The 26,421-nt window shown below is 44.5% G+C and overlaps 1 protein-coding gene across 1 annotated transcript in view; it reads right to left on the bottom strand.

The window, feature by feature from the left end:
* Positions 1-813: 813 nt before the first annotated feature.
* ncoa1 (nuclear receptor coactivator 1) overlaps positions 814-26,421 on the bottom strand; it is a 39,722-nt gene continuing 14,114 nt past the window's right edge. The window contains exons 3-20 of the mRNA XM_030772000.1: positions 23,014-23,180; positions 15,915-16,021; positions 14,381-14,558; positions 13,168-13,347; positions 12,647-12,745; positions 11,223-11,363; positions 10,514-10,661; positions 9,087-10,092; positions 8,044-8,212; positions 7,697-7,900; positions 7,316-7,436; positions 6,833-7,001; positions 6,055-6,357; positions 4,989-5,087; positions 4,362-4,782; positions 4,068-4,239; positions 2,393-2,579; positions 814-1,779 (exon numbers count right to left, since the gene is read on the bottom strand). Of these exons, the coding sequence (XP_030627860.1) occupies positions 1,612-1,779; positions 2,393-2,579; positions 4,068-4,239; positions 4,362-4,782; positions 4,989-5,087; positions 6,055-6,357; positions 6,833-7,001; positions 7,316-7,436; positions 7,697-7,900; positions 8,044-8,212; positions 9,087-10,092; positions 10,514-10,661; positions 11,223-11,363; positions 12,647-12,745; positions 13,168-13,347; positions 14,381-14,558; positions 15,915-16,021; positions 23,014-23,180 (4,039 nt within the window). The 3' untranslated portion in view covers positions 814-1,611. The remainder of the gene's footprint in view (positions 1,780-2,392; positions 2,580-4,067; positions 4,240-4,361; positions 4,783-4,988; positions 5,088-6,054; positions 6,358-6,832; positions 7,002-7,315; positions 7,437-7,696; positions 7,901-8,043; positions 8,213-9,086; positions 10,093-10,513; positions 10,662-11,222; positions 11,364-12,646; positions 12,746-13,167; positions 13,348-14,380; positions 14,559-15,914; positions 16,022-23,013; positions 23,181-26,421) is intronic.

The raw sequence follows: 26,421 nt of genomic DNA, 5'->3' as shown, positions 1-26,421 counted from the left end.
TTGGAGTGGGGGTGGGGGTGGGGGCGAGGCTGAGGATGAGAGTAGGTAAATAAACAGAAGATAGCGCAGATGAACAGTGTCTGACTGGACAACAGTAGTCAAATGAGCAGTCAAAGAATAGCTGCACAACACAGCTAACGGCATGACGGTCCTCCAAGACAACATCAAGCCCTTTCAGAGCCAGAAGAGAGAAAAAACTGGGGATTTCCAGAACATCCTTGAAAATCTCCAGTCGATTTAAAAACAGACAAACAAACAAACAAACAAACAGAACGAAACAAAAACAAAACAAGAAATGAAGATCACTTTAGATAATCAAAGCTTATCGCGTTCATGTACTGTACACTAGAATTTTGGGGGATTGTAACATTTACTGGGGCATGATAAAATATAAAGCCGCCAACTAACTTAAAAAAAAAAAGAAAAAAAAAAAAAAAAAATCAAACGTTGCGAATTTTTGCACCAAGCTTTTGCTCATGTTGATCATGAGTCCAGAACCTGTTCCATCCTGCAGTTATCATAAGCCGAGATATATCTGAAGACCAACAAGCCTCTTGATGTCAAACATTGTTATTAAAAAAACTGACATATTACAGATTCTGAAATTCATTACAAAAAAAAAAACAAAAACAAAAAAACAAAAAAAGAAAAGGGAAAAAAACCTGTTGAAACCCATGATATTGGCGTATCCAAAAAACAACAGTTGCTGTCGAGTAATTACATGACGGTCTTTCTTTTGTTTTTGTTTTTTTTCTGTTTTTTTGTTTTTTGATTTTTTTTTTAGTTTTAGTTTTTTGTTTTGTTTTCAAAGGAAAGAAGAAAAAGTGTGATCTCATCCAAACATGTGTCCGTTTGTGCTGTACACTGATACTGAACCGTACAGTACACACGTCAGACTACACCGGGAAGCCGCTGCCTGCCTCAGCGACTCGCATTCACAGCTGCTGGAGGGGAGAAAATGAGTAGGACGACTGTCATTTCCAAAGAGTTCACCCAGGAAAGCCTATAGCGGACGTCTGTGCTACAGAACAGTCTCCCATCCTGGCAATGCTTGTTCTGAAAACACAGAAAACAAACAAACAAACAAAAACAAAACCAAAAAAAATAAAACTGACAAACGAATAAAAGAGCTGGGAAATTCCTCCCGTCTTCAGGCACTGCTGAGGGGAGCTTTTCAGTGACAGATCCAGCTGAAACTGAGCTTTCCATTGCGCAGGACAACTTAAAACATTCCCCAAGAACTGTCCCACTGGCCAGGCCACTGAGAGGCTGGGATGACGCCATGGTTACCACCCCCCCCCCCTTTCCAAACACCGACCGGTCTGAACTCAACTGCTGGCCTGCTCTCTGTGACCATCTGCAACAACGGCTTGACTTACAGACTTGGCAAATTCTGGAACGTTCTCTTGTTGTTTTTTTTCCCCCCATTCTGGAAGCAGATGTTGAAAAGTAGGTGACCAGGAATGAGCGCTCTTGACAAGAGCATGTGATGCCCCACCAGCATTGGGCCAACAGAAAACGACCCTACGGTTACACTGTATGGAAACCAAAGGTGAAGAATAGAAATCTCTACGTGTGGAGGGCGTCCTCTGGCAGGTTTCGAGGGGTGGGTCACTCAGTCAGGAGCTGCTGAAGAAGACTCTTCTGCTGGGACTGGTTTGTAGTGGCTCCACTCTGGGCTTTCTGGGGCCCCATGGAACCCGACTGGTTAAGGTAAGAGTCGCTTCCCACCAGGTTGACAGTGCACTGAACATCAGCAAACACTTGCACCTGCTGTACCTGAAACACACGGTCAGTGTGAGGCATGCACATGAGCAAGCCCAAAAAGCTAATGTGCAGGATAGACATGTAAATTCAACATTAACACACACCAACACTGTTCAGATCACTGTTTGTCCCAGTTGAGCTAATCTGCACTTTATCAACCACAAAGCTTAATGATACAATCTGCTACAGACTGTGGAACAATTATATTTAATAGGAAAATTTCCATAATGAGGACAAGTGTCAATACAAAATCTTTCTTTCTTTCTCTCTCTCTCTCTCTCTCTCTCTCTCACACACACACACACACACAAAAATCAATCAGAAAGCGGGTTAGGCATGTTGTCTAAGCACAATAGGTTGTGTAATGGTAGTATGACTGATCATACACACCAGCTGGCTAACTGATGGTAGCTTTGACAAAGACCAAGTGCAGTAACTAAACTAGACTGCATATAGCATAACAACAAACAGACAATCCACTCTCGAAGCTTCTAGTAAATATATAAATTGTTACACAATCTATTAAACAATACTGAAGTGTAAACAAAGAACCAGTCCCAAACTGTGGAAGAGAACAAATCTCTAGCTTCAGTAACACCGAGTACGTGAGTGAATGAATCCGTACCTGATCATTACACATGGAGCTGACGTTGCCAAGGTTGCTGTTGCCCATGCCGACTGGTGGACCAATGGGAGGTAGAGAGCCAACGGCTCCAGATCCCCCAGCCATGGACACCGTTATGCTCATGTTGTTGTATACACCCTGCTGGCCAAAGGCCTGGGAGCCTGTCTGCCCAGTCTGGTTGTACAGGCTGGATATGACAGGCAGCACGGTCACAGTCAACACACACAGTAAACAACAACAACAATAACTATAGTCCATACGTCTTAAAATATTTTGGCAGTAAACCATGCAGTGTCAGCAGAACTGTGAAATTTCAAACTGAACCTGAATGCTTAGCTTGCTTATCTGCTCTTACTATATGATTTGCCCATAATGTGATAAGATAACGCTGACAATGTAAAAACCAGTTAACGGCAATAGCAATAAAAATGCTGCACAGATAACATAAAGTTGTATTGTCTTTTATGCGTGCGTGCGTTTCTGCATGTGCATATACGAGTCAATAAAAGTGTGACAGTTCATCAGTTGCCAAGTCATCCATATGGAAACTCTTCCAACTGATTGAGTATACCGCTCATGTATGTTAAAAACATAAAACAGATTTTTTTCACACTGTCTGCTATGATTAGCACACTGCTAATATGCTGAGTATAACTACATGTAAATAAAAGAAAAATAATGGCCTAGGTATAGTGGAATTACTTACATTACACAGTGTTATCCATTTAGGACTTCAAAACACTGCTGTTGTTAATAGTGATTACGCTTCATCAGGTACCGTTACAATATTTTTTGTTGCTACAGTCATAATGTATGCACAGTGTATTTTTGTTGCTACAGTCATAATGTATTTACAATATATTTTTTGTTGCTAGAGTCATAATGTATTTATAATCAAGGTTCCCACATCTTAAACATGAAATTCAAAGACTTTTAAAGGACTTTCAAGGCCCAATTTCCCCAAATTCAGGGATCCAACACGGCATAGTTTGAGACACGGATCAAGGTTAATTACTGTAACGTTTGCTTTCTCACTTGCTTGCCACTGTTTACCCTGCATCATTCAACTTCAATCACTCATGCACACACATGACCGTCGCACAGGGGGGTTCACACACTCTCTCGAGTGAAACAAGGATGCACAGACAGCAGAAGACAGACATGCAGGCAGCAGAACGTAGCCTATTTACTAACATTAAGTGAAAAAAAATATAAAAGTGACTTAAATTTCTATTCTTGCGCAAAATATGTAAATTCAAGCACTTTCAATGACCCATGTCTATGTATGTCTATTTTCAAAAACTTTCAAGGCCTTGATTTTTTTTTCTAAAATTCACAGACTTTCAAGGATGTCAAAGACCCGTGGGAACCATGTGTAATATATTTTTGTTGCTAGAGTCATAATGTATTTATAGTACATTTTGAGTTGCTAGAATCATAATGTATTTATTGTATATTTTGAGTTACTAGAATCATAATGTATGTATAGTATATTTTGAGTTGCTAGAGTCATAATTTATGTACAGTATATTTTGAGTTGCCAGAGTCATAATGTATTTATAGTATATTTTGAGTTGCTAGAGTCATAATGTATGTATAGCATATTTCGAGTTGCTGTGGGTTTTCCGACTGTCCAGTCAGACCTCTGTGATACTGAATCTCACGCCTGCTTTACCTGTTGTTTCCCATGCCACCTTGCTGCCAGTTCTTCATGTCAGGTGACTGGTAACCTGGCAGAGTCTGGGTTTGCTGAAGCAAAGGGCTCTGAGAAGTGGAGTTCTGTGGTGACAACAGGGGGCTAGTAGGACTCAGCTCTGGTGGAAAGGATGAATCTTGCTGAACCATGCCTTTATGGGACAAAGAGAGTACATGACACTGGCATTGGTACCTGTTCATTTACCTGAATTACGTAACATCAGTTAATAGCATTAGAAACTGGACTCAGTCTAATTTGAGGCGCCAAACTCACCTGGTCCTCCAAACTGTTGAAAGAGCCCTGGCTGAACAGGGGGGTTTACAGCCCCCCCGAATTGCCCCTGCATTCCTCCCAACAGATTCTGGTTTCCCATAGGACCCTGGGTGGAGAGTTTAGGGTCCAGCGGGGCCCCCATGGGGCTGAAGTGTGCGGGGGAGTTGGGGGTGCTTCCGGGGATGGCGCTGTAGCCTTGAGGGTAGCCAAACTGCTGCTGCTGCTGCTGCTGCTGAGGCTGAGGCTGAGGCTGCTGTTGTTGCTGCTGGGGGACTTTGGGACCCCGCTGGGGTCCAAGGGGCCCTGGGGCCACGCCCTGCCTCATTAGCATGACCTTCTGCTGCAGGAGCTGCCTCTGGCGATGCTGGAAACTGTAGAGCTCTCTCTGCCGCTGGGCTAGCATCTGAGCATTGAGTGGAGGCTGGGAGAACCAGAGAGACCAGGGGTGATGTCAGCAAGCACGCCACAACGCTGCTCTATTGACTGCAGACCTAACCTGGGATGTTTGCCCACAGTCTGAGACCTGCAGCCAAACTGTTCTCACCTACATCTGTCCCATCCTCCCCCGCTCCCACACACACACATACAAGCACAGAAACCCAGATAAAACTCAAGTGACACACTCACCTGAGAGGGCATCTGAGGTGGCTGCATGCCCTGGCGCATCCCTATGGCGACGTGCCCGCCCTGTGGGAACTGGCCCATGGATGCCATCCTGTTCTGCAGCTGCCGAAAAAAAGCGGGGGTTAGATGGAGCACTACAAACAACAGTTCAACACTAAACAAGTTAAAGTGATCATTTTAAAACATTACACAATCAACACAACACTCAGCAGAAAAAGAAAAAAAAAAAAAAAAAAAAAAAAGAGGCGGGGAGGCATTCCATTTCACAATATTCTTTTTCAGACCTGAGTCTGTTGCTTGGCTATTAATTACTAGTGAGCTCTGTCAGACAGGTTCTCAGAAAATGAGGCACTGAGATTCCACTCAACAGAATAAGCCTCTTTAACCTTAATGAATGGTTGGTTTTTACAATTCATTGAGGGCTTTGCCCAAATATAGAAGTCACCGTAGCAGAGGATAAACCTTGTCAGAGGGAGGCACTAACACAGCTGGCAGCAAAACACCAGAGGACCTCTTTCAACTGTTAATCAATTTTATTCTTTTGCACTGGCATCCAGTTCCTAAACACTGCCAAGTGTGAATCACAGCAGACTGTGTTTACATGTGCGCTTACATAGTAACTGAAGCCCTGCACTAATGTCAGTGAAGTGATAATCAGTTCTGACAGAGCCAGAGGTTGGCCTATGCTCCGTGTAGACGTCACCCTTCCTGCCGGAGTCATTCCCACATCCTATCTGACACACCTGATTCTAATAACCATCAACCCAGGCAGGCCTTGCTGGACCAAAACCTGGCAACATGCACATGCCCAAAAATAAATAAATAAACAAACAAACAAAAAGGGGGAAACACCATCTCAATGAGACACTTGGTCATCAGCACTGAAATGTCATATTGGCTCCGCTGCGATTCTGTGTAGATATTACGTAAGTGTGTGGAATGGTGCTGGATGGACAGGACAGGGTTTTGAGCAGAGACACTCATATGAGGCTGAGTTAAAACACTGCCCATGATGACAAATGAAGCCTGAGAATATTGACATTAGACAGGGCAGGTGACGTTGGCCTACCTGCTGGGGGCCCTGCAGGCGCTGCTGAAGCTGTAGTCTCAGCTGGTTGGGAGGTACCCTGACCTGGTTGGGGATCCCTGGTGCGCGGGTCATACCAGGTCGCAGCGTCATCCCCATGTTGCCCGGAAACTGGACCCGGGGACCCCCGAAACCCATGGCCTGAGGCTGGGCCATCTCAGCAGGAAATTGGGAGGGGCCCGGGGAAAACTGGGGGGAGTAACTGGTCATTTTGGGGTCCATGGGCATAGGGTTAGAGGGAGCAGGCTGGGGAAAGCGCTGAGGGACAGGGTCCAGACAGCCACCCTGTAAAAGACAGAGAGAGTTAAAGACAATATTACGAAAGAATCAATGCAGTGAGTTAGCTAAAAAAATGTCCAATCAGATAGATACATGAATCTCACAGTCACAATTTCTGATGTCATCACAGAGCTACTGCAATATGTTTTTATACATAGCATGGTGCAGAACAGACACTCAAGTTCCTATATAATTTGAAATCTAATAAATGAGGATGTAATCAGGTATGACTAGCTGCCAGCACCTGTCATATCTGTATAAGTTTGCCTGTCTCACCTATATGAGTGTGCCTTTCCCACCTGAATGTTTGTCTGTTTCACCTGTGTGAGTTCACCTGTCTCACCCGTATGAGTTTACCTGTCTCACCTGTATGAGCTCGGCTGTCTCACCTGTATGAATTCACATGTCTCACCTGTATGAGATTGTGTGTCTAACCTGTATGAGCTCGCCTGTCTCATTTGTATGAGTCCACCTGTCTCACCTGTATGATTTTGTCGATGCCCAGGGCGCGGTCCAGCTCAGCCAGTTCGCTCTCGTCTGTGCCGCTCAGGAAGGACACAAGCTGCTCCAGAAGGGCTTTCTCATCATTGCGGCCCTCTGGGGTGGTTGGCGGGCACAGCATCTCATCCAGTGGGCACGGCACACACTGCCTGCTCAGAGAGAGAGAGAGAGAGAGGCCAAGGGGGTTAGAATGGTGTGTGTTTCTGTGTGTGTGTATATGAATGTTGTGTTAGAGGGTATAGAGATCTGCCCTACATGTGAATGTGTGTGTGTGTGTGTGTGTATGTGTGAGTGTGTGTGTGTGATGTCTTCACATCTTACAGGAGGCCCTGGCACCTCCACTATCTTGCGTGCGTGCGTGTACTCCTGTATATTCTTAACGTTCTTCACTAAGCCACAGAGGTGAAGACACAGAGGGATGCAGACGCTCTGTAAGATGTGTAATACTAAAGAGAACACTCACTCTTGAGGAGAGGCCAGTGGAGCCTGTGACTGAATTCCCAAACTCCCATCAAAAGCCAAGGGGTCAGCCAGAGACACAGGCTGGAACTGGTCTGTGTCTGGCAACTCTAGTTTGGTCAGCCCTGTCACAAACAATGCAAACAGTCAGTCTTAAAGAGCTGTACAACTCCCTGTGCACACATTAAAACTGCCTACTCTTCAGCACTGAGGGTGGAAAACGAGGAATTTCTAAATCTATATTCCATAAAATTACACATGTTATAATCTGATATTATCTAGCATTAGTGTATGAGCTCAGTAACCACACACAGTGGGAGTCATTTGAGGACTATTTGTTGCCTCTGTACCCTGGGGGATGGCACTCATAGACATGGCAGAGTACCTGGGTTGGTGTTGAAGTTAATGCTGGCAGGATCAGTGAATGGGCTACTGCTCTCCTTCGGGGTCTGGAAGGGGTCTCCCTGCCCTGGAACGGACACAGGCACTGGACCAGGGACCTGGGCCTGCACCTGGCTGGCTGTGGGTGTGGAGGGGTCACAGAAGTCAAAGGGCAGCTGACTCTGGAGATTGGTGCCATCAGGGCACACTGCTGAGACAGGGGAAGAGTCGTAAGGGGAAGAAGAAAAACAGTCAATGCACATCAAAGTTACCATAGGACCACATTATTATTTGTGTCATTGTTATTATTACATAATGTTTGTTTCATCTGTCTGAGTGATGGGCCCTCACTGTGTGCAGGCGTTCCTGGAGACTCCCTCTTCACGCTCACAGTCTTACTGGCATTGTCTTCGGCAAGCTGGGGGAGTCCTGGCTCTTCCGTGGGCTTGCCCCCTCCTCCAGAATGCTGGAGCGTTGGCAAGAGCTGGTTGAGTGAGTCCAGGTCAGCACTGGGAAACTGCTATGTGCATTAACATTCACACATACACGTACACACACACACACACAGACACACAAACAGAAGGAGTGAACGGGAGAGACGGGAAAGAGGTGCAGTTTAACCACTGTGAACATGCATCCCAAGGAACTCCATTAAAGCCAAAGTGAGAAACATAAACAGCACAGAGTCATAAGCCAAGCCCACAAAGCATGTCAGCCACAAACCATGTGCAGAATACGACAGGCCTTCACAGCAAGGCTGTAACCACTCAGCTCTTTTATTAGGCAGTGAACCTGGCCCTATCTGCATGAGTTCAAACAATACAAAACTATTCACAACTGCTTTGTCTTGTTTTCTCGTTACCACAGAAGTGCATTTGGGAGTGTGACTGAGTTCGTTTCCTCCACAGGGACATTTCTTAACTTCAGTTCTTGGCACCACAGGAAGTAGTATCATGTGTCGTTTACAGAATGAAAGACCCTGATACTGTCAGTGAAAAAAACCAGTTGTGTGTATAACTTCAGGTACAGAATGACAAAGACGTTGTGTTCTCCTAACAGCCTGTTTGTTTTGTATCATTCTACAATAATCAAAAACACAAGAATGAGGAAGGCCTTGTTCAGTTGTTCAGTAAATGTAGTAATGCCTTCACACTGCTTAGAAACAGCTTCTTCTGCCAGTGCCATTTGTGATTCGGCAATTTGACTGTGATGCAGTAATTATCTCTTTGCTTTTGTATTAGGGTACATCTGCAGTTTAAAAAAAGCATGCCCTGCTGCAGGTCCAATGTACTGAGGTGGAGAGAGACACTGATACATGTCCAGTTCTACTCTGTGCTCTCTGATAGAATGGCTGGAAAAGTGTACTAATGGGAAGGTGTAGTAATGGGGATTACCGGACTGGGCCTGTCGCTGGGTTTGGGAGAGCAGACGGTCGCCGGCGTTGTGGTCGCTGCGCAAAGTGTTGCATCGCCGCTCGTTTTCTTCTCTGTCTTCACCCTGACCGTCTGCAGACTGAGCGCGGCCGGAGGAGGAAGGTCGCCCAGGTCTTTCTCGTCCGTGTCCAGGAGAAAGCGTAGCAGCTGGTGGTCCTGGTGCTCCTTGCCGCTACCTGGGGCAGGGCTGGGGCTGGCCGGGGGCTCCTTCTTTATCTCCGGCTCCTTGGGCGTCTCCACCGGGCTGCTGTCCTGGAGCAGGCGGTGCAGGATCTTGTGTCGCTCCGTCAGGGTGCTATGAGAGGCGGGACACTGGCCGGCCACCGCTGGACGAGGATGAGGATTTACCGACGAAGAGGAAGAGGAGGAGTCCTGGTCCGTCTGCCCCGGGTTGGCACTGCTATCGAGGAGCTGGTTGAGCTTGGGGTTGCCCGCTGGGCCGGTTTTCGGCTCGTCAGAGGAGCCCTCAGGTGGTTTGGCCGGGGGAGGACGGGCCGGGGAGGTACTCGGGGTGGGTGTCTGTCTGGGGGGCAGAGGGGAGGGCAGAGAGAAGCCCATGCCGTCACCGCTCGACTGCTGGCGGGTCAGAGTGCTGGCAGGAGAGTGGAGGCCGGCAGCCGAGGGGGAGAAAGGGTGGCCAGGCACGCGGGGGCTGCCGGCCAGGCCTGGACTGCCCCGCGGGGGCCGCGGGGACATGAATGAGGTAGGGGTGGCTGTGAGAGGACTGCCCAGAGGGGAGGGGCTGCTGACCGGCTGACCCGTAGGCACACCGCGGCCGGGCATCGGGTAGCCCGTGGTCGTGGGGGAGGGGGTGGGAGGTCCAGGCGTGGCACAGGTGCCGTTGCCGTTGTTGAGATGCAGACTGAGGTCACTGGTGGGCAGGAGAGAGGGCGAGCGTAAGGGCTGGGCAGCGGGAGACGGAAGGCTGGGGGTAGTGTTTTCCTGAGAGCTAGAAGTGTTGTGTTCCCTGCAAAAAGACACACAGGGATATGGTTAATGGACAGGACAGACACACAGGGATAAGGTTAATGGACAGGACAGACAGTACAAAAAGATTGCTGCATGTCTGCAGTTCTGAATGTACTCAGGTTATTCTAGTCTAGAACGTGGCTTATGTTATATGAGATATTATGGCTGTATATTTGTGCATATAACAATCTGAAAACAGCAGACGCACTCCACAATGTACAGTCCATTCACTGTGTGTGTGTGTGTGTGTCCGCATGGGTGTGTATGAGAAGAGAGAAAGAGTGAGCGAAAGTGGGTTTGTAAGGTTGTGTGCACAAGAAAGAGAAAGTGGGTGAGAAAAGTGTGAGAGAGAGAGACAGAGAGTGTGTGTGTGTATGCAGGTGCGTGTGTGTGTATGTAAGAGACTGTGAATGTTTTACCTGTCGATAGTGTGGATGCCCATGATAAATGGCTGTACGTCGGGGTTTTGGGGGCAGCAGAATTTGCAGCGTGTCTGAGCACTAAGGGGTGTCCCGTCACTGAGTGTGAAACGGTACAGAGGACTGATGGCCGTGCCATGGGTCATCACTGTCAAAACACACACATAAACAAACACATAAACACACATATGAACACACACAAAAACACATTACTCTTTAATAAACAAAAATACAGTTCTCCCAATTTGTAACTTGACTCTACCCACATTTGTACAGACTCCAGTGACCTGGCCCACTCACCCACCAGAGTAACAGACCTTACTGTGCTCCTCTGATCTCAGCTAACATCTGAACCTTTCCTCTGTTAAAGCACCTCAGCCTTAGACTCTGTCAGTCACGGCATCAACCAGGAGCACTGCTCAGGACTCATTTTAGACTCTGTGATTCAGGTCGATCAACAGAGGGCAGTCGCAGTGTAACATCCCAAAAAAACTTTAAAAAGTGTGCAACTGTAGCGCTGTGACACAGTGAATGCACAGATAATGGACAACTGAAGAACCTATAGAGCCAACTGGCTAAAAACATCTATGGTGTTAACATCTCATGACATGATAAACACATGTTGAATGCGTGCGAGTGTGTGCGTATGACTGTGTGTTTCTGTGTGAGTGTGTTTGTGTGCGTGCGCGCGTGCACTCCGTGGCCGTACCCTCGTGTAGCAGCTTCTTGGCGTGAGAGGGCTCTTTGCCCTGAGGCTGGAAGAAGGCATAGATGCACTTCCTGACCAGGTCCTCCCAGCCTGGCCGACCAGTGGCTCTCAGAGCACTCGTCTCAATCGAGATGATCTTCCCTAGAACACACACACACACAGACAGAGAGAGAGAGAACAGAGACATGGAATGAATACATATTTATTTAAGAGCAACTGTCATTGAAATAGAGAGCTCTATTTTCCCCCAACAATTTTTTTGTTTTGTTCCAGTTTAACTGGGAGGTTGGAGTGGGTGGCAGTTTGACAAGCCGGTCTGACAGCCTACACTCACGCTGTATAGAGACTGTATGTGTGGATTACAAGGAAGCAGAGAGAGCAGAGCAGACAGTCAACAGTCACTCCCATTTGCCATCACCAGGAAAAGTGTTGTTCTCTGCTCCTCAGTAAAACCTGTCTGACTCCTACATATGGAGAGCCCTGGGCCGCGAGGTCGGCACTCATGTTGGGGCAAGTGTCTCTGAGATTAGACTTTCACCTCTGCATGCCAATCATGTAGGGGTTTAACAAATGGACAACAAATGAATGTACATGCATGTAACAAATCCAAAGACATCAAAAATCCATTTCTCACACATCTATCTTTCCATCACTATCTTCAGTTTTATTTTTCAGTCCTCTCTCTAGCGTCTACCATTAACACAATAGTGTGCACAACTGAACATAACGCCTGTCAGATGTCCTGCAGCCACTGTAACCATTTTTCCGTTTGCACTGGACTTGCAGACTGTGCCCTCACGACCGACTGGCCACGCTAAGTGCCAGATTGGTGAACGGCCAAAACGGCACTGCCTGACACGTGACCTCACACGGAATCCCTCACTAAGAGCCAAGACACTCTCAGAATCTCCTTAGAGACAACAAGGGCTCACTCTAGAGAGTCTTTAGATTATACCACAGCAGATCGCTCAACTGATCAACAACAACCCTCCCACAGACAGATACACAGACACAGAGATAGACAGATAGAATGTCAGCATGTGTACTTAACTTTTTCTCATAATAAAGTAACTAAATAATATTCTTTTTTTTTTTTTTTTTTTTTTCAGATATTTCATTTGTTTTCACTGACTGAGGAGAGACAAGTTAGTGTTAGAGCACCTGTAAATACATATTTTTTTGGTAATGCACCACAAATGACTTGGGAAAGGTCAAATCTGTAGTTCTGCAGTTCTCCCCTTCTAAGGTCAGCAGGAGAAGTTGAGCCTTTAACACAGGTCTGGGATCAGCTGTGTTTTTAGAGTTTTTAAGCTCCCATGAGGAAGTTTCCTCTAAAACAATAAGTGTTTGACTATATACTGACTGGGACAGTCGCATGGGCACAGGAGTGGGTGACTGAGCAAGCAGTCTATCTGTGGGGTTACCTGTGGGATCCTGCTTGGTGATGAAGGACTCTGTGCCAACAGGGATCTGAGGTGGGCGGGGCATACGACATGCTATGCAAATGAGGCAGCTCTGAAGGTCTGAGAGTGAGAAAGAGAGAGAGAGAGTGAGAGACAGAGAAATGGGATCAAAGGTCAGAATTCTGCACATTGATAGTAAAGTAAACATCGTTTTAAGAGTAACATAACCTCCCCCCCCAAAAAATGTCCTGATCAGTACAGTGGTCTGAAAGTAATCCTTACTAACATGGTTGTTATTATGTTGCGCATCACAACTGTGTTGCGACTATAAACTCCTGCATGTGTTTATAATGCTCCAGGGTTAGTACATGTTCTGAATACAGGAGCATATGCATGTCACTGTATACTTGGCTGTTTACATTACTTCTGGCTCTGTGTGTGCTAGTTGTGTGTTATTCTTTTATTGTCTACATGTGTGTGTGTGTGTGTGTGTGTGTGTGTGTGTGTGTGTGTGTGTGTGTGTGTGTGTGTGTCTGTCTCACCCTCGCCCTCCTCCTGCATGGCTCTGGGCTGTGAGACTGTGAAACACTGCATGGTCTCGTACTGCTGTCGTGCCTCCTGGTTCTCTGAGTCCACCTCGTCTGGAGGTCTCTTCAACAGCCGGCAATTAAAGGTGTGACTGCTCCTCCTGCCCTGCTCCTGTGGCCACGGTACCCCGTTCACTGCAACACACACGCACACAGAAACCCAGCTACATATACATTACGTGGTTTACAAATATTTTATACAGGGCAAGAAAAAAGAAGAAACAGAGAGACTGAGGTGAAAAAGAGAAAATGGACAGAACAGTAAGAGCTAGGATGAATCATCAGAGCCACTATTTCATTTGATCACACATCTTACTGTTACTGCCCTGTCTACTCACAAATAATGGTTATTACAGTTATCACTCTACATTCTGTATCTTTGTTCCAATTTATTACTACCAGGATGCAGACACAGAACACAGGGCAGAGGGACAAACTGCCTAAAGGGAACTGAATGGGACTGAAGTGAATGTGTGAGGGGCCCATAGAAAAACAGGATGTGAAGTGCTGCGGAGCGTGAAAGGAGAGATTTGAAAAACAGTGAAATGCAGCAATGGCAGAGAGCAAGATAGGGAGGAATCCAAGATGAAATAAAAATTGTCAGAGAGAGACAGAGAATGAGAGATGGGGTGTGTGTGTTTCTGTTTCTGTGCATGTGTGGTAATTACAGCGAGGGCTCAGTGAGAGCACTGGTGTGATAAAGCTCGACCTTTGACCCACGTGTTGGTATTAACATTATCTACCATGTGGGACTGGGGGTTATAAAAGTCGACGCAAATCAACCTGGTACTCCACTCCTTCACAATGCACAAATCACCATTACCTGTCTTTCTCTCCCTCCCTAACTCACCTTTTCACGCTTCTTTACCCATACTCTTCTGCTGTCATTCTCCGCTCTGCCCAGTAATCGCTCTCGTTCTCCTGGCAAACCTTTCCTAACATTCTTACAAAACTAACATTCCAGATCTTTCCTCAGCGCTGCCTGAAAACATCGCAGACAAACGTAAGCAACCATCCACACTGTGAACCAAGTAACCACTGGTGTGAACTGGGAGGGATTTTCAGTGCTTCTTGTTTTCACCCACCCAGAGGTCTATTTCCTGTCAACTACATGGTCTGCTTGTTGCTCTGTTTGAAACTGCATTTTCTCTCTTTCTTTCACACTCACCAAGGCTCTTGGGCAGTAAGTTGCGTACAAACTCGTTGTGGTCGCCCACGTGGAGGATACTGTACACACTGGAGGTCATCAGCTCCTCCTGGGTGTAACCAAGGTAACCAGTGACGTTCTCAGAGACGAAGACGATCCGGCCTTCCCGGTTCACCACAAAGAAGAACCCGTCCAGGGCCTGCCAGAAAGGGCGGGAGGGGGACAAAAACAGAGGGGATAAGAAAAAGAAAAGGGGTGAAACGTATCCTTCTGGAGGGAGGCTGCTGTATAAAAGCGCCTGGGGATGGTGTGTCTTGGTCCTTCAGCCGTGGGAACTGGGCCAGAGCTGGACGTGGTATGAATGGAGACGCCCATAATGCAGACATGCAGTTCAAAAAAAAAAAAAAGTCTCCAACAAAGTACTGTGAGCCCAGGAGCTAGATTTCATCTCATGTCATTTGGTACTGTTGACATACTTCCACAATGTAAGCTTTTCCCTCTAAAGCACAGGTAAACAACACTGTCCTGGTTACTGTACTTAATAGACAGTTTAAATAACACTGAATATGTTCACATTTCTAAATAATCAGACTGATACAATTGTGGCAACTCACTACAATTACACTTAATGCACTGTACTGAACTCACTATAATTACACTTAACGCACTGCACTCACTACAATTACACTTAATGCACTGCACTGAACTCACTATAATTACACTTAACGCACTGTACTGAACTCACTACAATTACACTTAACACACTGTACTGAACTCACTATAATTACACTTAACACACTGTACTGAACTCACTATAATTACACTTAACACACTGTACTGAACTCACTATAATTACACTTAACGCACTGCACTGAACTCACTACAATTACACTTAACGCACTGTACTGAACTCACTACAATTACACTTAATGCACTGTACTGAACTCACTACAATTACACTTAATGCACTGCACTGAACTCACTATAATTACACTTAATGCACTGCACTGAACTCACTATAATTACACTTAATGCACTGCACTGAACTCACTATAATTACACTTAACGCACTGTACTGAACTCACTATAATTACACTTAATGCACTGCACTGAACTCACTATAATTACACTTAATGCACTGCACTGAACTCACTATAATTACACTTAACGCACTGTACTGAACTCACTATAATTACACTTAATGCACTGCACTGAACTCACTATAATTACACTTAATGCACTGCACTGAACTCACTATAATTACACTTAACGCACTGTACTGAACTCACTATAATTACACTTAATGCACTGAAGTGCACACAATGCAAAGAACATTTAAATAAAGATTTTTAGTTTCAATACTTTACATTGTGAAAGACTGCATGCAATAGTTACAACAAGCGATTGAGTTAACAAATGAGAATAAGTTTGCCTATTCCTAAAAGACTGCTTCAGACCTTTAACATCAGTTCTGTTCTGACTTTGCAGTTCCTATATTTTTAATGTGGCATACAGTGGGTAGAAAGGGGTGGTGGGGGCTACAATATCTACATACCTCCAGGAGGAGAGGCCCCAAAGCCTCCTTCTCCACCATACCCTGACTGCTGGAGGTGACATCGCTCTTCTGCACCTCGTCATCTGGTGACATGAGAGCTGCCTTCTCTGCAAAACACACGCATGCATTCACACACACACGAACACATACACAGCAGCCATGAGACTTTGTTTAGCTTTTCCTTCACTTCTTTTATCCTTTTCAATAACAACAATCATAACAATAAACAAACAAGTCAAGGTAACATATCACAAACAATCTGTTGGGAGATTTGAAAGGGAAACTGTTTGTATCTCGGTTGTCTGAATATCATAGTTATAAGGAAACAGGACTAAACTTGGTGTCAGTGCACAGTCGTCCACAGTCCCTCACACAGAGCCTGTGCAGTGCATGGAAAACTGCAGCCGCTACACCAAAACAAGCATGTTTGTTTTGGGTTCTTTTTTTCCCATTATTTTGGGGAAAAGCTCCTATGTTTAGATCTATGTTTGGATCTGAACTTTGCATGCCTTGTGTGTGCCTTTTATACATACATAATAACAACATACCTCTCCAAACACTACACCATCTCTGCATAATAAGACTCCCACCACACAACCACCAAACCTCGCGCACTGCATGAGGAGAGTAGGGCAGAGCAGTGAAGGAGGTGTGGAAAGGAAAACAAAGCCACAGAGTGGCTGATAATTAAGTTTTAGTGTTTTTTTTTCATTTAATCTATAGCAGTGGCAGTTTCAGCCCAGACGAGCAATGTGAAGCCACAGAGTAGTCGACAACGAATCACTCAACAACATGAGTGACCTTACACTTTATGAACACAACGTCTCCCAGTTAAGTTTCAGTGATTGCACACACACACTGTGAACAGCGAGCAGGGAATTTGTCCTCTGCATTTAACCCATCCAACACACCAGTAGTGAACACACACCAGACGCGGGAGCAGTGGGCAGCCCCTTGGTGAGCACCCGGGGAGCTGGTTAAGTGCCTACACAGCCGTGGATGTTGGGCCTGGGAATTGAACCGGCAACCCTCCAGTCACAAGCCCGGTTCTCTACCCTTTAGACCACAGCTGCCCACAAAGACCACGGCTGCGTGAGTGTGTGTGTGTGAGTGAGAGAGACACAGACAGAGAGAATTTTATGTCCCTTTGTGACCAAGCTGGTTCCAAAGATCAATGTGGGCTCCAGTTAAAACCACACAGTCCTCATGGTTGCAGACTTTTGTTAAATCCTCATTATAAGGGTGGACGGTACAAACGGTATAGAAAGTACAGCGGTATGAATTTGGCCTACGGTATGGATTTTAACTATACCGTGCTGACCAGCAGAGCCCTAACAGATCTAAAGTGGCAATGATGTAATTACACCCGTGAGAGGCAGCAATGCACTAAACCTAATGTCTAATCTGCCAGAAAGAAGAAGATTCACCGCAGGCGTCATCATCATCAGTGTTGAAGGTGTTAAAGCATCGTACCAGAGGCTTAAAATGATCCTATTTTTAGTAAAATTATTGTACACGAGTCAACAAATAGGCACAAATGTGTAATTTCAGAAAACATGTATTTATTGAGACAAACTACTTTTTAAAATACGATAATTATCGTACATCTGGCAACGCTGGTCATCAGCCTGCGCCAGCAAATCATCTGGAGAACGTGAGAGCCCATGTTGCTTTATTTGGAAACAAAGAAATGGCTGAAAGCGCTGCACACAATGAAGAGGAGGGGTTGGTAAAAAAGACCAGCGCAACTTCCATTAGATTCACACGGTTTGGGTTTAAAAAGTCAGACAATGAGCAGAAAATGATCATTTGCAAGTTATGTCGGACGACAGTAGTTGCAAGGGGTGGTAACACAAGGTTTTGTATTTTTTTTCTATTTATTATTGCAGTTTTGCACAATAAATGTTCTTAAAATACCTCTTTACTATGTGAAACATGTCCTAGTAATACAGTTAAGAGTACAGTAATAGCTGCCATGTAGTTGCCATAACAGTGCGCTACCCCTTCAGAAGCGTTTCTATTGAAATTGTAAGAAAAATGAATATAGCGTGATATATACCGTTACCGTCCATGGTTTAAATCCTACCCTGATATAAAGTTTAGGCCATACCATTCAGGCCTACTCCATTACTGCACTGGATCCCACACACCAACAATCATAGCAGTGATGTCACCCACTCCACTGACACTGCCCTCCTTCACACAAAACCCGTTACCATGGCAGCACTGCAGGAAGCAGTACCTGATCCCCATCACATGAGGGGGGGGGTTCCAGGGTGATGTAAGATCTTTCTTTAATGCTACCAAAGACATGGGCTTAGGCCATGGGTTACTTCTATTGCTCTTTCTCAAAATCTCCCTCGCTCTGTCTGTCCATATATCTATTCACATTATACCTCTGTCCATCTGCCTCCTCACAGCGTGAAGAAAGACAGACAACACTTTATTTATAAGTCTACCTTGGGTCTGAATCAAGTACTTAAAATAAGAGGCAGCCAAAAAAAACAAACAAAAAAAAAACCTTCATGATGTACGACATGGAGCTGTCCAAAGAGGAGAGAGAAAGAGAGAGTGAGAGAGAGAGAGAGGGAGCAAGATGGAGCAATATGAAAATGGAATAAACACAGAGGGGCAGTATCACTGGGTGATAAAACTATGCACTAAAACAAACAAAGCTAATGACCAACCAGGGGTTGTGACCTTTGTCATGTCTCAGTTCACTAAGACTTCATCTCTCCGGTGGTTTCAGATTGAAGTCGATTTTTGGGTTTGGCTTTTGCATAAGTTAACAGGCCACAAAACACTTTATATAATGCACGACAGCCTTCAAGGGCACAACAGAAACCTGAATGAAATCCAAACCAATCTGATTCCACAGTACGGCTGCAGTTGAATGGGCTGAACACACTCTTTTTTTGGTGTTAGGTAAAGACAGAGAGGAAAAGATGAAGGCAATCATATCCTCATACCAGTGCATGGCTTTGCATAGAGGTGAGAAAAAGTCTGTTATAGGAGCCATGAAATGTGACTGAATTCCTGAATGAACTGGGGTTTAAAATTGATTTGTCTCTTCACGCAGCAGCACTTTACACAGTGATGTGAGAGAAGCGACAGCTGAATCTGCACGGGGTTCAGACGTACACGTCCAAAGGAACCGTGGCCCCGGCCATTCCAGCCCATGCCATGTCACATCTGTCTCACCGAGGCCAGGAACTGTCCCTACCTCATAAAACTGACACCACCCTGAGCTGAGGATAGGAGCAGAGGGGAGGACAAGTTCCTGTTTCCCTCTCGCTTTCACTCTCTCCCTCAGAGAAGGGAAACTGGGCCTGCGAGAGGCCCTCTGCTGCACAAGGTCAGGGGGCAGAGGAGCGCTGCCATTGGCTGCTCCCTCACACGCCCCATGCTCCCCCACCACCACCCCCCTTCACCCTGTGTGGGGAGGGCAGTGCCTGAAATGAAAACAGAGAAGAGGGCCCATGTCCTGAGTGACGAGAGAATGAGAGAGGGAGAGGGCAAGAGAGAGGGAGGGAGGGAGAGGGGGAGGGAGAGAGAGAGAGAGAGAGAGGGCAGGAGAAAGAGAGAAAGTGTTTCCTTTTCTTACATCTGTCCATTAGTGGAGATTTAGTTATCCTAACTCTTATTTATCTCAGTTTATCAAAAACGAATGAAACACAGCTGTTTAAGCACATACCCTTACAACGTCAACACAGCATTTTTTTTTTATTTTTCATTCCCATAGAACTCAGCGTGGCCTGAGCATTCTCACTCTGCTCCTTGCGTCCTGCGTGCCGTGGATTCAGCTACGTCACTACTAAATTCCTATATCTATGCCAAAAGAGGTCACGGTATCTCACATTTCCTTTCCTCTTCCAACACGCCCCTGTCCGGCTCGTTAGCAGACACTACCACTGCCAAGTATAGCACAGTGGAGGTGACTTCAATTCTCTGTTAAGGGCCATCTTATAAGATTAAGGTGACCACTGAGTCACTCTTACTCCGCTGCCCAGACAAAGCAGGTACAAAACAAATAAACAAATAAATACACAGGCAGACAGAGACAGACAGACAGACAGACAGACAGACAGATAGATAGATTTCGGCATTTCTCCACCTTGAAAGATAATGCAGCGTTAAGGATGATTTTAATGCAAGCACAGGGACTACCAGATATCCAGCAGATATAATACAGTCATGTAAGTCTTTACAAAATGTTTCACTGTTACATAAATAAATAAATAAACAGTCAGATAAACAGATAGATATACACCTTAACAATTAGCTCGTAAAGGAAAAACCAAACAGATTTTAAAATTAGTCTCCCTTGCCTCACTTGCAGATCCACAGACTTGATTCTTGAATGTTTTCTCCAATACCAATACTAATACTACATTGGCTCTGCTTTAAGATCATCACTAATTAACCTCAAAGTAAATAAAATCTGCCGCAGCAAAGGACTACCAAGGTCTCCAAGGACTTTACACATCTCAAGGCCCTGCTGGCTGTCCCTAGAAAATGTTTAACTATAAGGGGAGCTGTGCTCTCACGCTTTTACAAGACTGGACTTATTTTTTCCTTTCATACTTTTGTGCTGGACTCAGATATACCCAGAAGTTTTCACCACGGGGAATTTCTCAAGTGGAAAAAATAAATAAATAAAGACAAAAGGACGCTTGAGTGGCATGAAACTGTATATGAGTTTACAGCAGAATGATAAGAGGTGATGAATATGGCAGGGAGGTGATGGGTGTAGACCCCTCCAAAAATGACTGACTCACAATACCAATCTGCATCTTAAAGCCAAAAGGTTTGACTTTTCTCTCTCTGATTGTTCAGGGACTAAAAGGTTATCTTATCATTACTCATAAAAAGTCTTGAATTTAAGAATATCTAAATCACTGAACAGAAACCAACATGCCTCACGGACATGCCAGAGACACAAATCACAGTGACTCACCTACAGTCATAAAAGGTAATTGTTGTGTTCATCCTATCAGCAGAGAACCATTAAAGGGTGTTTGGGGATAATTAAGTTGTTTTTGCTTTGGCGTTATCAAAATAAGTCATTTCTGAATGGTTCTACTGACAGCAAAGCAAAACTAAGGCTTTAATGACTTGGACGATAAGCTATCACAGACACTTTAGGCTAAAACACACCAAGATCAAGTTCACTAGGTCTATCTATTGTGCGCGCGCACACATACACACCATTACAATACCAATCCCAAGGTGTTTAGACTCAGGTTTCTTTCTATATGCCCATGGTTCAGGATCACCAAAAAGAGAGCTGTTTCCCCACTTTGTGCGCTCATTATTTTATTTGTTTATAGTTGTGCAGAGAATAATTTCGAAAATTCACTGATTTATGATTTTCTATCACATTATATTCACCTACTTACTAAGTTACACACACACATAGTGTACGTGTGTGTGTGTGTGTGTGTGTGTGTGGTGTATATCTATCTATATTTATATCTATATCTATATTTATATCTATAAATACTGATATAAATAGATACATACCTACTTATCTATATGTACAGTCATTCCAGGAATGCTGGTGGATGCGGGTTTTTGATTGCAACACAGCAATTAAGTGACTCGTTAAAGTAACTACTTGTCTTGAAAATAGTTTCACCTGACTTTCCCCATTGGTAATTTCTAGCTGATAGACCGGGTAAACCCGCTCACACACCAGTCATCCAGTAATGACTCTACACAGCCCTGTGCCCTTGGCACTGTGAGAACTGTGACCAAAGAGACATAACCTTAATTCCCCTTCAACAAGGTAACCGTTTCCTGCCTATGACAGAAACTGCGTAAGGTTTAGGGAAATTCTATATGTTTTCTTCTGCCAGTGAGTCCAGTTTTTTGATTAATTGGCAAAGACGCCTTGATTTTTAGTCTCAGGTCCAGACAGGCATCAGGAACTTCAAAGTCCGGCATGCTCTTATCGCTGCAGTAGGTGACCAAGAACAAACAGTCACACTACAGACACCTTATCATTTTATGGCTTTGAAAAATACAACTGACCAGTTCCCCACTTTAAGAAACCAGCAAGACTCCTTAAAAAAAAAAAAGAAAGAAAGAAAGAAAGAAAAACAGAATTTAAATAATAAAACCCAAGGATACTAGTGTTTCAACATGAACTGAAATAGAGCAGTGCTTTTTCCACATGTAGATAACTAGAAGCACACCTTGCTAGCCAAAAATTTATGTTGGACCACTGATGTTCAAAACTCATTCTTTTAGCTGGCCGCATGAAGTACTGCATTAAACTCAACACAGGCCTACACAAACTCACACGAAAGAGCCTTTTTCTGATAAAACCCTCTCGTGCATTACATTACGTGTCGTTGTAAAACAGCGTTCTCACTGGATGGTAACTCTATCACACGCATTTAAGCGTACATCTCATTGGAGGGAAAACATCTAGCTGCCTTTACATAGTAGGAAACTGTAGCTTTGTGTCATTGCCCACGCTACCGATGCCAAAATCAACGTTTAAACCTTAAGATTTTGGCAGCTCTGCAGCCAAAGCCCAGCTGGATTGGCTCAGGGGTAGAAGGGGTATTTAAAAAAGAGGGAAAAAAAGTGACAAGGTGTTTATGGCAGTGAGGAATTTCTTCAAACCAGTTTGGCAAAACCCTCTGTAATCCAAGCATTTGTCACATTTTTGGCATTGTATCTGTGGTCTTTCAGCAGCCGATTTGGTGTCTCTTCTCATTTGACTCAATGAGCATGATTTGCCAGTGGCCCTAATGTGTGCAGTTTCCTCAAACTCTAATGCAAAAAGCAGTGACATGGTGACACACTGATCAAGGCATTTTAGCAATGCACCAGCCGTTGGTGCCATGGTCAAGTAAGTGGTCAAATTTTCCTGGAAGATCCATAGAAAAAACTACTGATCTAATTCCATCTACCTCTGTACTATTTACAGTGTTGTTGTCCAACTCCATTATCTACAGTACTAAAACAACAGAGTTATATTTGTTTAAGCTATTCGCTCTTAAGTCTTATGAGTCCATGATTACATTGGCTTAGAAAAACAAGGAAACATCCTGACCCACCAGGACCTGTGCTGGTGTGAGTGTCTTACCCTGCTCTCGACGTTTGATCTGTTGGATCTGGTCCACAGTGCTCTTGAGGATGTGGCATTTGTCTGGCTTGACGCTCAGACTGGCAATGTCACTCATGTTGGCAGACAGCAGCTCAGCCAGCTCGTCAATGTAGCAGCTCTCCAGCTCCCTACGCCGCTTCTCCACACTGGCACAGAGAGAAAGAAAGAGAGAGAGGGAGAGATGTAGAGAGAGAGAGGGAGAGAGGGAGGAATATATTTAAAATACAGTAAAACAGCTGAAAATGACCTATCTGAGTAAATGTGACTTGTTTTAAAAACAAAACAAATATGCTAGTGGGTCATAAACCGGACAGAGGCCGATGATTCAGACCTCCGGAGTCACTGCGTTGGCGTGGTCATATGACAGGGTGCAGTCTGACTCTCTTATATGAACTAGTCAGCTCAGAGCACGCTGACATCCCCGTTTTCTTACAGTAACAACGCACTAAACCACAGGCCTGAGCCCTGTGCTTCATACGGGTTCGGGTTCCTGATGATGTCTCGCGTGCTGCTCCTGCTCGCTGACTGATATCTCGCATTTTCGCTCCTTCCAACCCATATCTGAGCTTTAATGAGCTCGTTAGAGGAAGCCAGATGTCACTCATCGAGGATGCGTGCGCATTCCCATTTTGTATTCAAAAGGGAAGCACAGCCGAAACCATGGCATTCGTCAATATTGTGAAGAGCATCCCGCATAACTGAACAGTAATTAAATATGGAAGGGTTTTGAGAAGGTAAAAAAAAATAAAAATCACACAAATATAAACATGAAACATGGCCATGATGGGAAAAACTACAGGGGAGGCCTCAAAGACATTATGAAGCTAAAAAGCACAAAACTATTTCCTTTCGCTGTATCTCAGCTTAAAGAAGCCTCGGTATCTCTTGTATAATGATATCGGCAGATTAGCATCTATAGCATTTTAGTGTTTAATGCTGTTACATAGCCCGTGTAAATGTAACAACCATTTAAGTCTACTTAGATCTTAGTGTTCAAACTCTAAAAGCATCAAAAGAACCAGACAAGTCACAGAGAAGTACAAGACCCTCTTCCACAGTGATAAACAGACTTGGCAATTTGCATCAGAGCATGGCTTCATGTAGAACAGCTCCTACAGGATACACTTAACTTAGCCGTTAAGAACAAAGCAGAACTAAGGACCACTGGAGGTGTGCCTGTAACCTCATTCAACCCATTGGATGAGCCAATGCTCAAGCACAACAAAAGCCAGTCCATAGTGCCTGAGCCAGCAGCTGAAGCCACAGCTAAACCAGTGGCTAAACCAGTGGCTAAACCAGTGGCTAAACCAGCGGCTAAACCAGCGGCTAAACCAGCGGCTAAACCAGTGGCTAAACCAGCGGCTAAACCAGTGGCTAAACCAGCGGCTAAACCAGTGGCTAAACCAGTGGCTGGCTGTAGCAGCTCTTGTGTCAGTGGTGGGTGGCTCTCTCAGGACTATTAGTGAATAAAGTACAGTCACTGATGTTTTCAGGTGACTGGAGATGTTGTTACCCTGTTGTAGACACTGACTGCATCACATTGCTGCTAACTGCAGCACCTCCCAGTATCAAAGGGGAGTTTGCGTAGCTGCAGGCAAAACTCAGGACATTCATTTCATTGCTATTAATTTCACATGCTAGATAATCCACTCAATAATAATAATAATGTGTTAGCAACTCATAGCCATGGAAAAATTTGAATTTAATTACTAAAACCAAAAAGTTAATTCCTCATGTACACCAAATACCCCACATCAAAATGTCAGATAGAGTTTGATATTCACAATCAATTATTTAGAACCTTACTGTCTGTTTTTTGTAATGATGTTGCACTAGATGATAGTGGAGAAAAATTTCACCAAGCTGTCATCAAAATGGCACTGAGATGCTGTTAAGAAATTGCTTTTATCAGATTATGTCATTTTGACAGGCAAATGAAGATCCTAAAGGTTCGCCAAATTTAGTTTTTAAATTCATTTGGAACCATAAATTAAATCCAAATTCATTTAACCAGAATAATGAGATACTGTGTGACCAATGACTAATCCACCAAAGCTTATAACCTTTTTTTTTTGGAAAAAAATTTTCTCAATTTAAATTGGTCTTTGTTTAACTAGTAAGTGTGTTGACTGTAATGGAATGCTAACATTTTTGAGTATGACAACCAGGAAACAGCTATGTGCAATGTACTTTACCCAGTTGTGCTGTAATTTTAATGGCTGTTCTGCTAAGCGAGCTGAACTGCTGTGAAGACTCTCTGAGCAGTAGCTTCTGCTCTGACTCTGAACATGGAGCTAGAGCTGTCTGTGTGAGTCTGTAAAAGCTTATCATAGTCGCCCGGCGGAAGATGTTAGCCTCTGAGGTTCTGCAGGGGCAGGGACCTTCTCAATAATTCACAGACAACATGAGGAAGTGATCACATGAAGTCGGAAGGTCTTGTGCAGAAAACTGACAAGCATCAAACACAGCAAAAGTTCGCAGTGAATTACGATCGCTACGTGCTAGACACACTCAAAGCTAAAGCTCCATTTTGTTGTCTTTGGTCAGGAGGTCGGTCTGATCTTGCTCTTCTCCACTACTGTTCTGTCACGCATATGGGTAGCAACCTTAGCATACAGGAAGGCTTACAAGTTTGTGTTAATGAATTTCTGGCCTTTGTTCACAGGCCCATTGTTTGACATGACTGTTGAAGCTTAAGTTGACTGAACTGTTTTTCTTTACCAAATATTCTGTCACCTGATGAGTAGAAAAAGGCTTAGTCACTGTTTAGTGTGAGCGGAAAAGAGCTTCACGAAGGCCATAGCGTCGAACCATTTCCTGGGTAAGGACACAAGGTGCTCCCAGGGACACACTCTGGGTGGGCTACAGACTCAGCCAGGGCAAAAACACACACGCAAGTCAAGGACTAGAATGATTACACTCACTGGTGATACACACGCACACACACACACACACACACAGCCACGCATTCCTGACAGGCTTATGGAGCACGTCAGAAAGTGGGTTATCAACTAAGCAGAGGAAAGAGAATAGAGAGAGAGAAAGAGAAAGAGAAAGAGAAAGGAATATATGGAGAGAGAGAGAGAGAGAGAGAGAGAGAAACAATGAAAAATAAAGAGAAAGAAGGGAGAAAGAAGAACACTACCAAGAGAATGTTTTGTATATTAGTGGACTGTATGTATCCATTCTCAAAAAAAAAAAAAAAAACTGTAGAGAAAAGTACATCATGTACATAGGGAAAAATAATCACAGTGACTATTCAGAGGGTAGTTCTGGAATTTTCCTCCAGGTTAGTCTATGGATGCAGCAATGTATGTTACTGAGCACATATCGTTGGCTGTGTATGCATGTCTTTGGGTGTCCGAGTGCTTATCTTCACTGAGTTGT

The sequence above is a fragment of the Chanos chanos genome, chromosome 4 (assembly GCF_902362185.1).
Source record: "Chanos chanos chromosome 4, fChaCha1.1, whole genome shotgun sequence".
Taxonomy (NCBI): Eukaryota; Metazoa; Chordata; class Actinopteri; order Gonorynchiformes; family Chanidae; genus Chanos; species Chanos chanos.
Note: the sequence above shows the minus strand (reverse complement) of the source record. Positions and strands in the feature narration are given on the sequence as shown.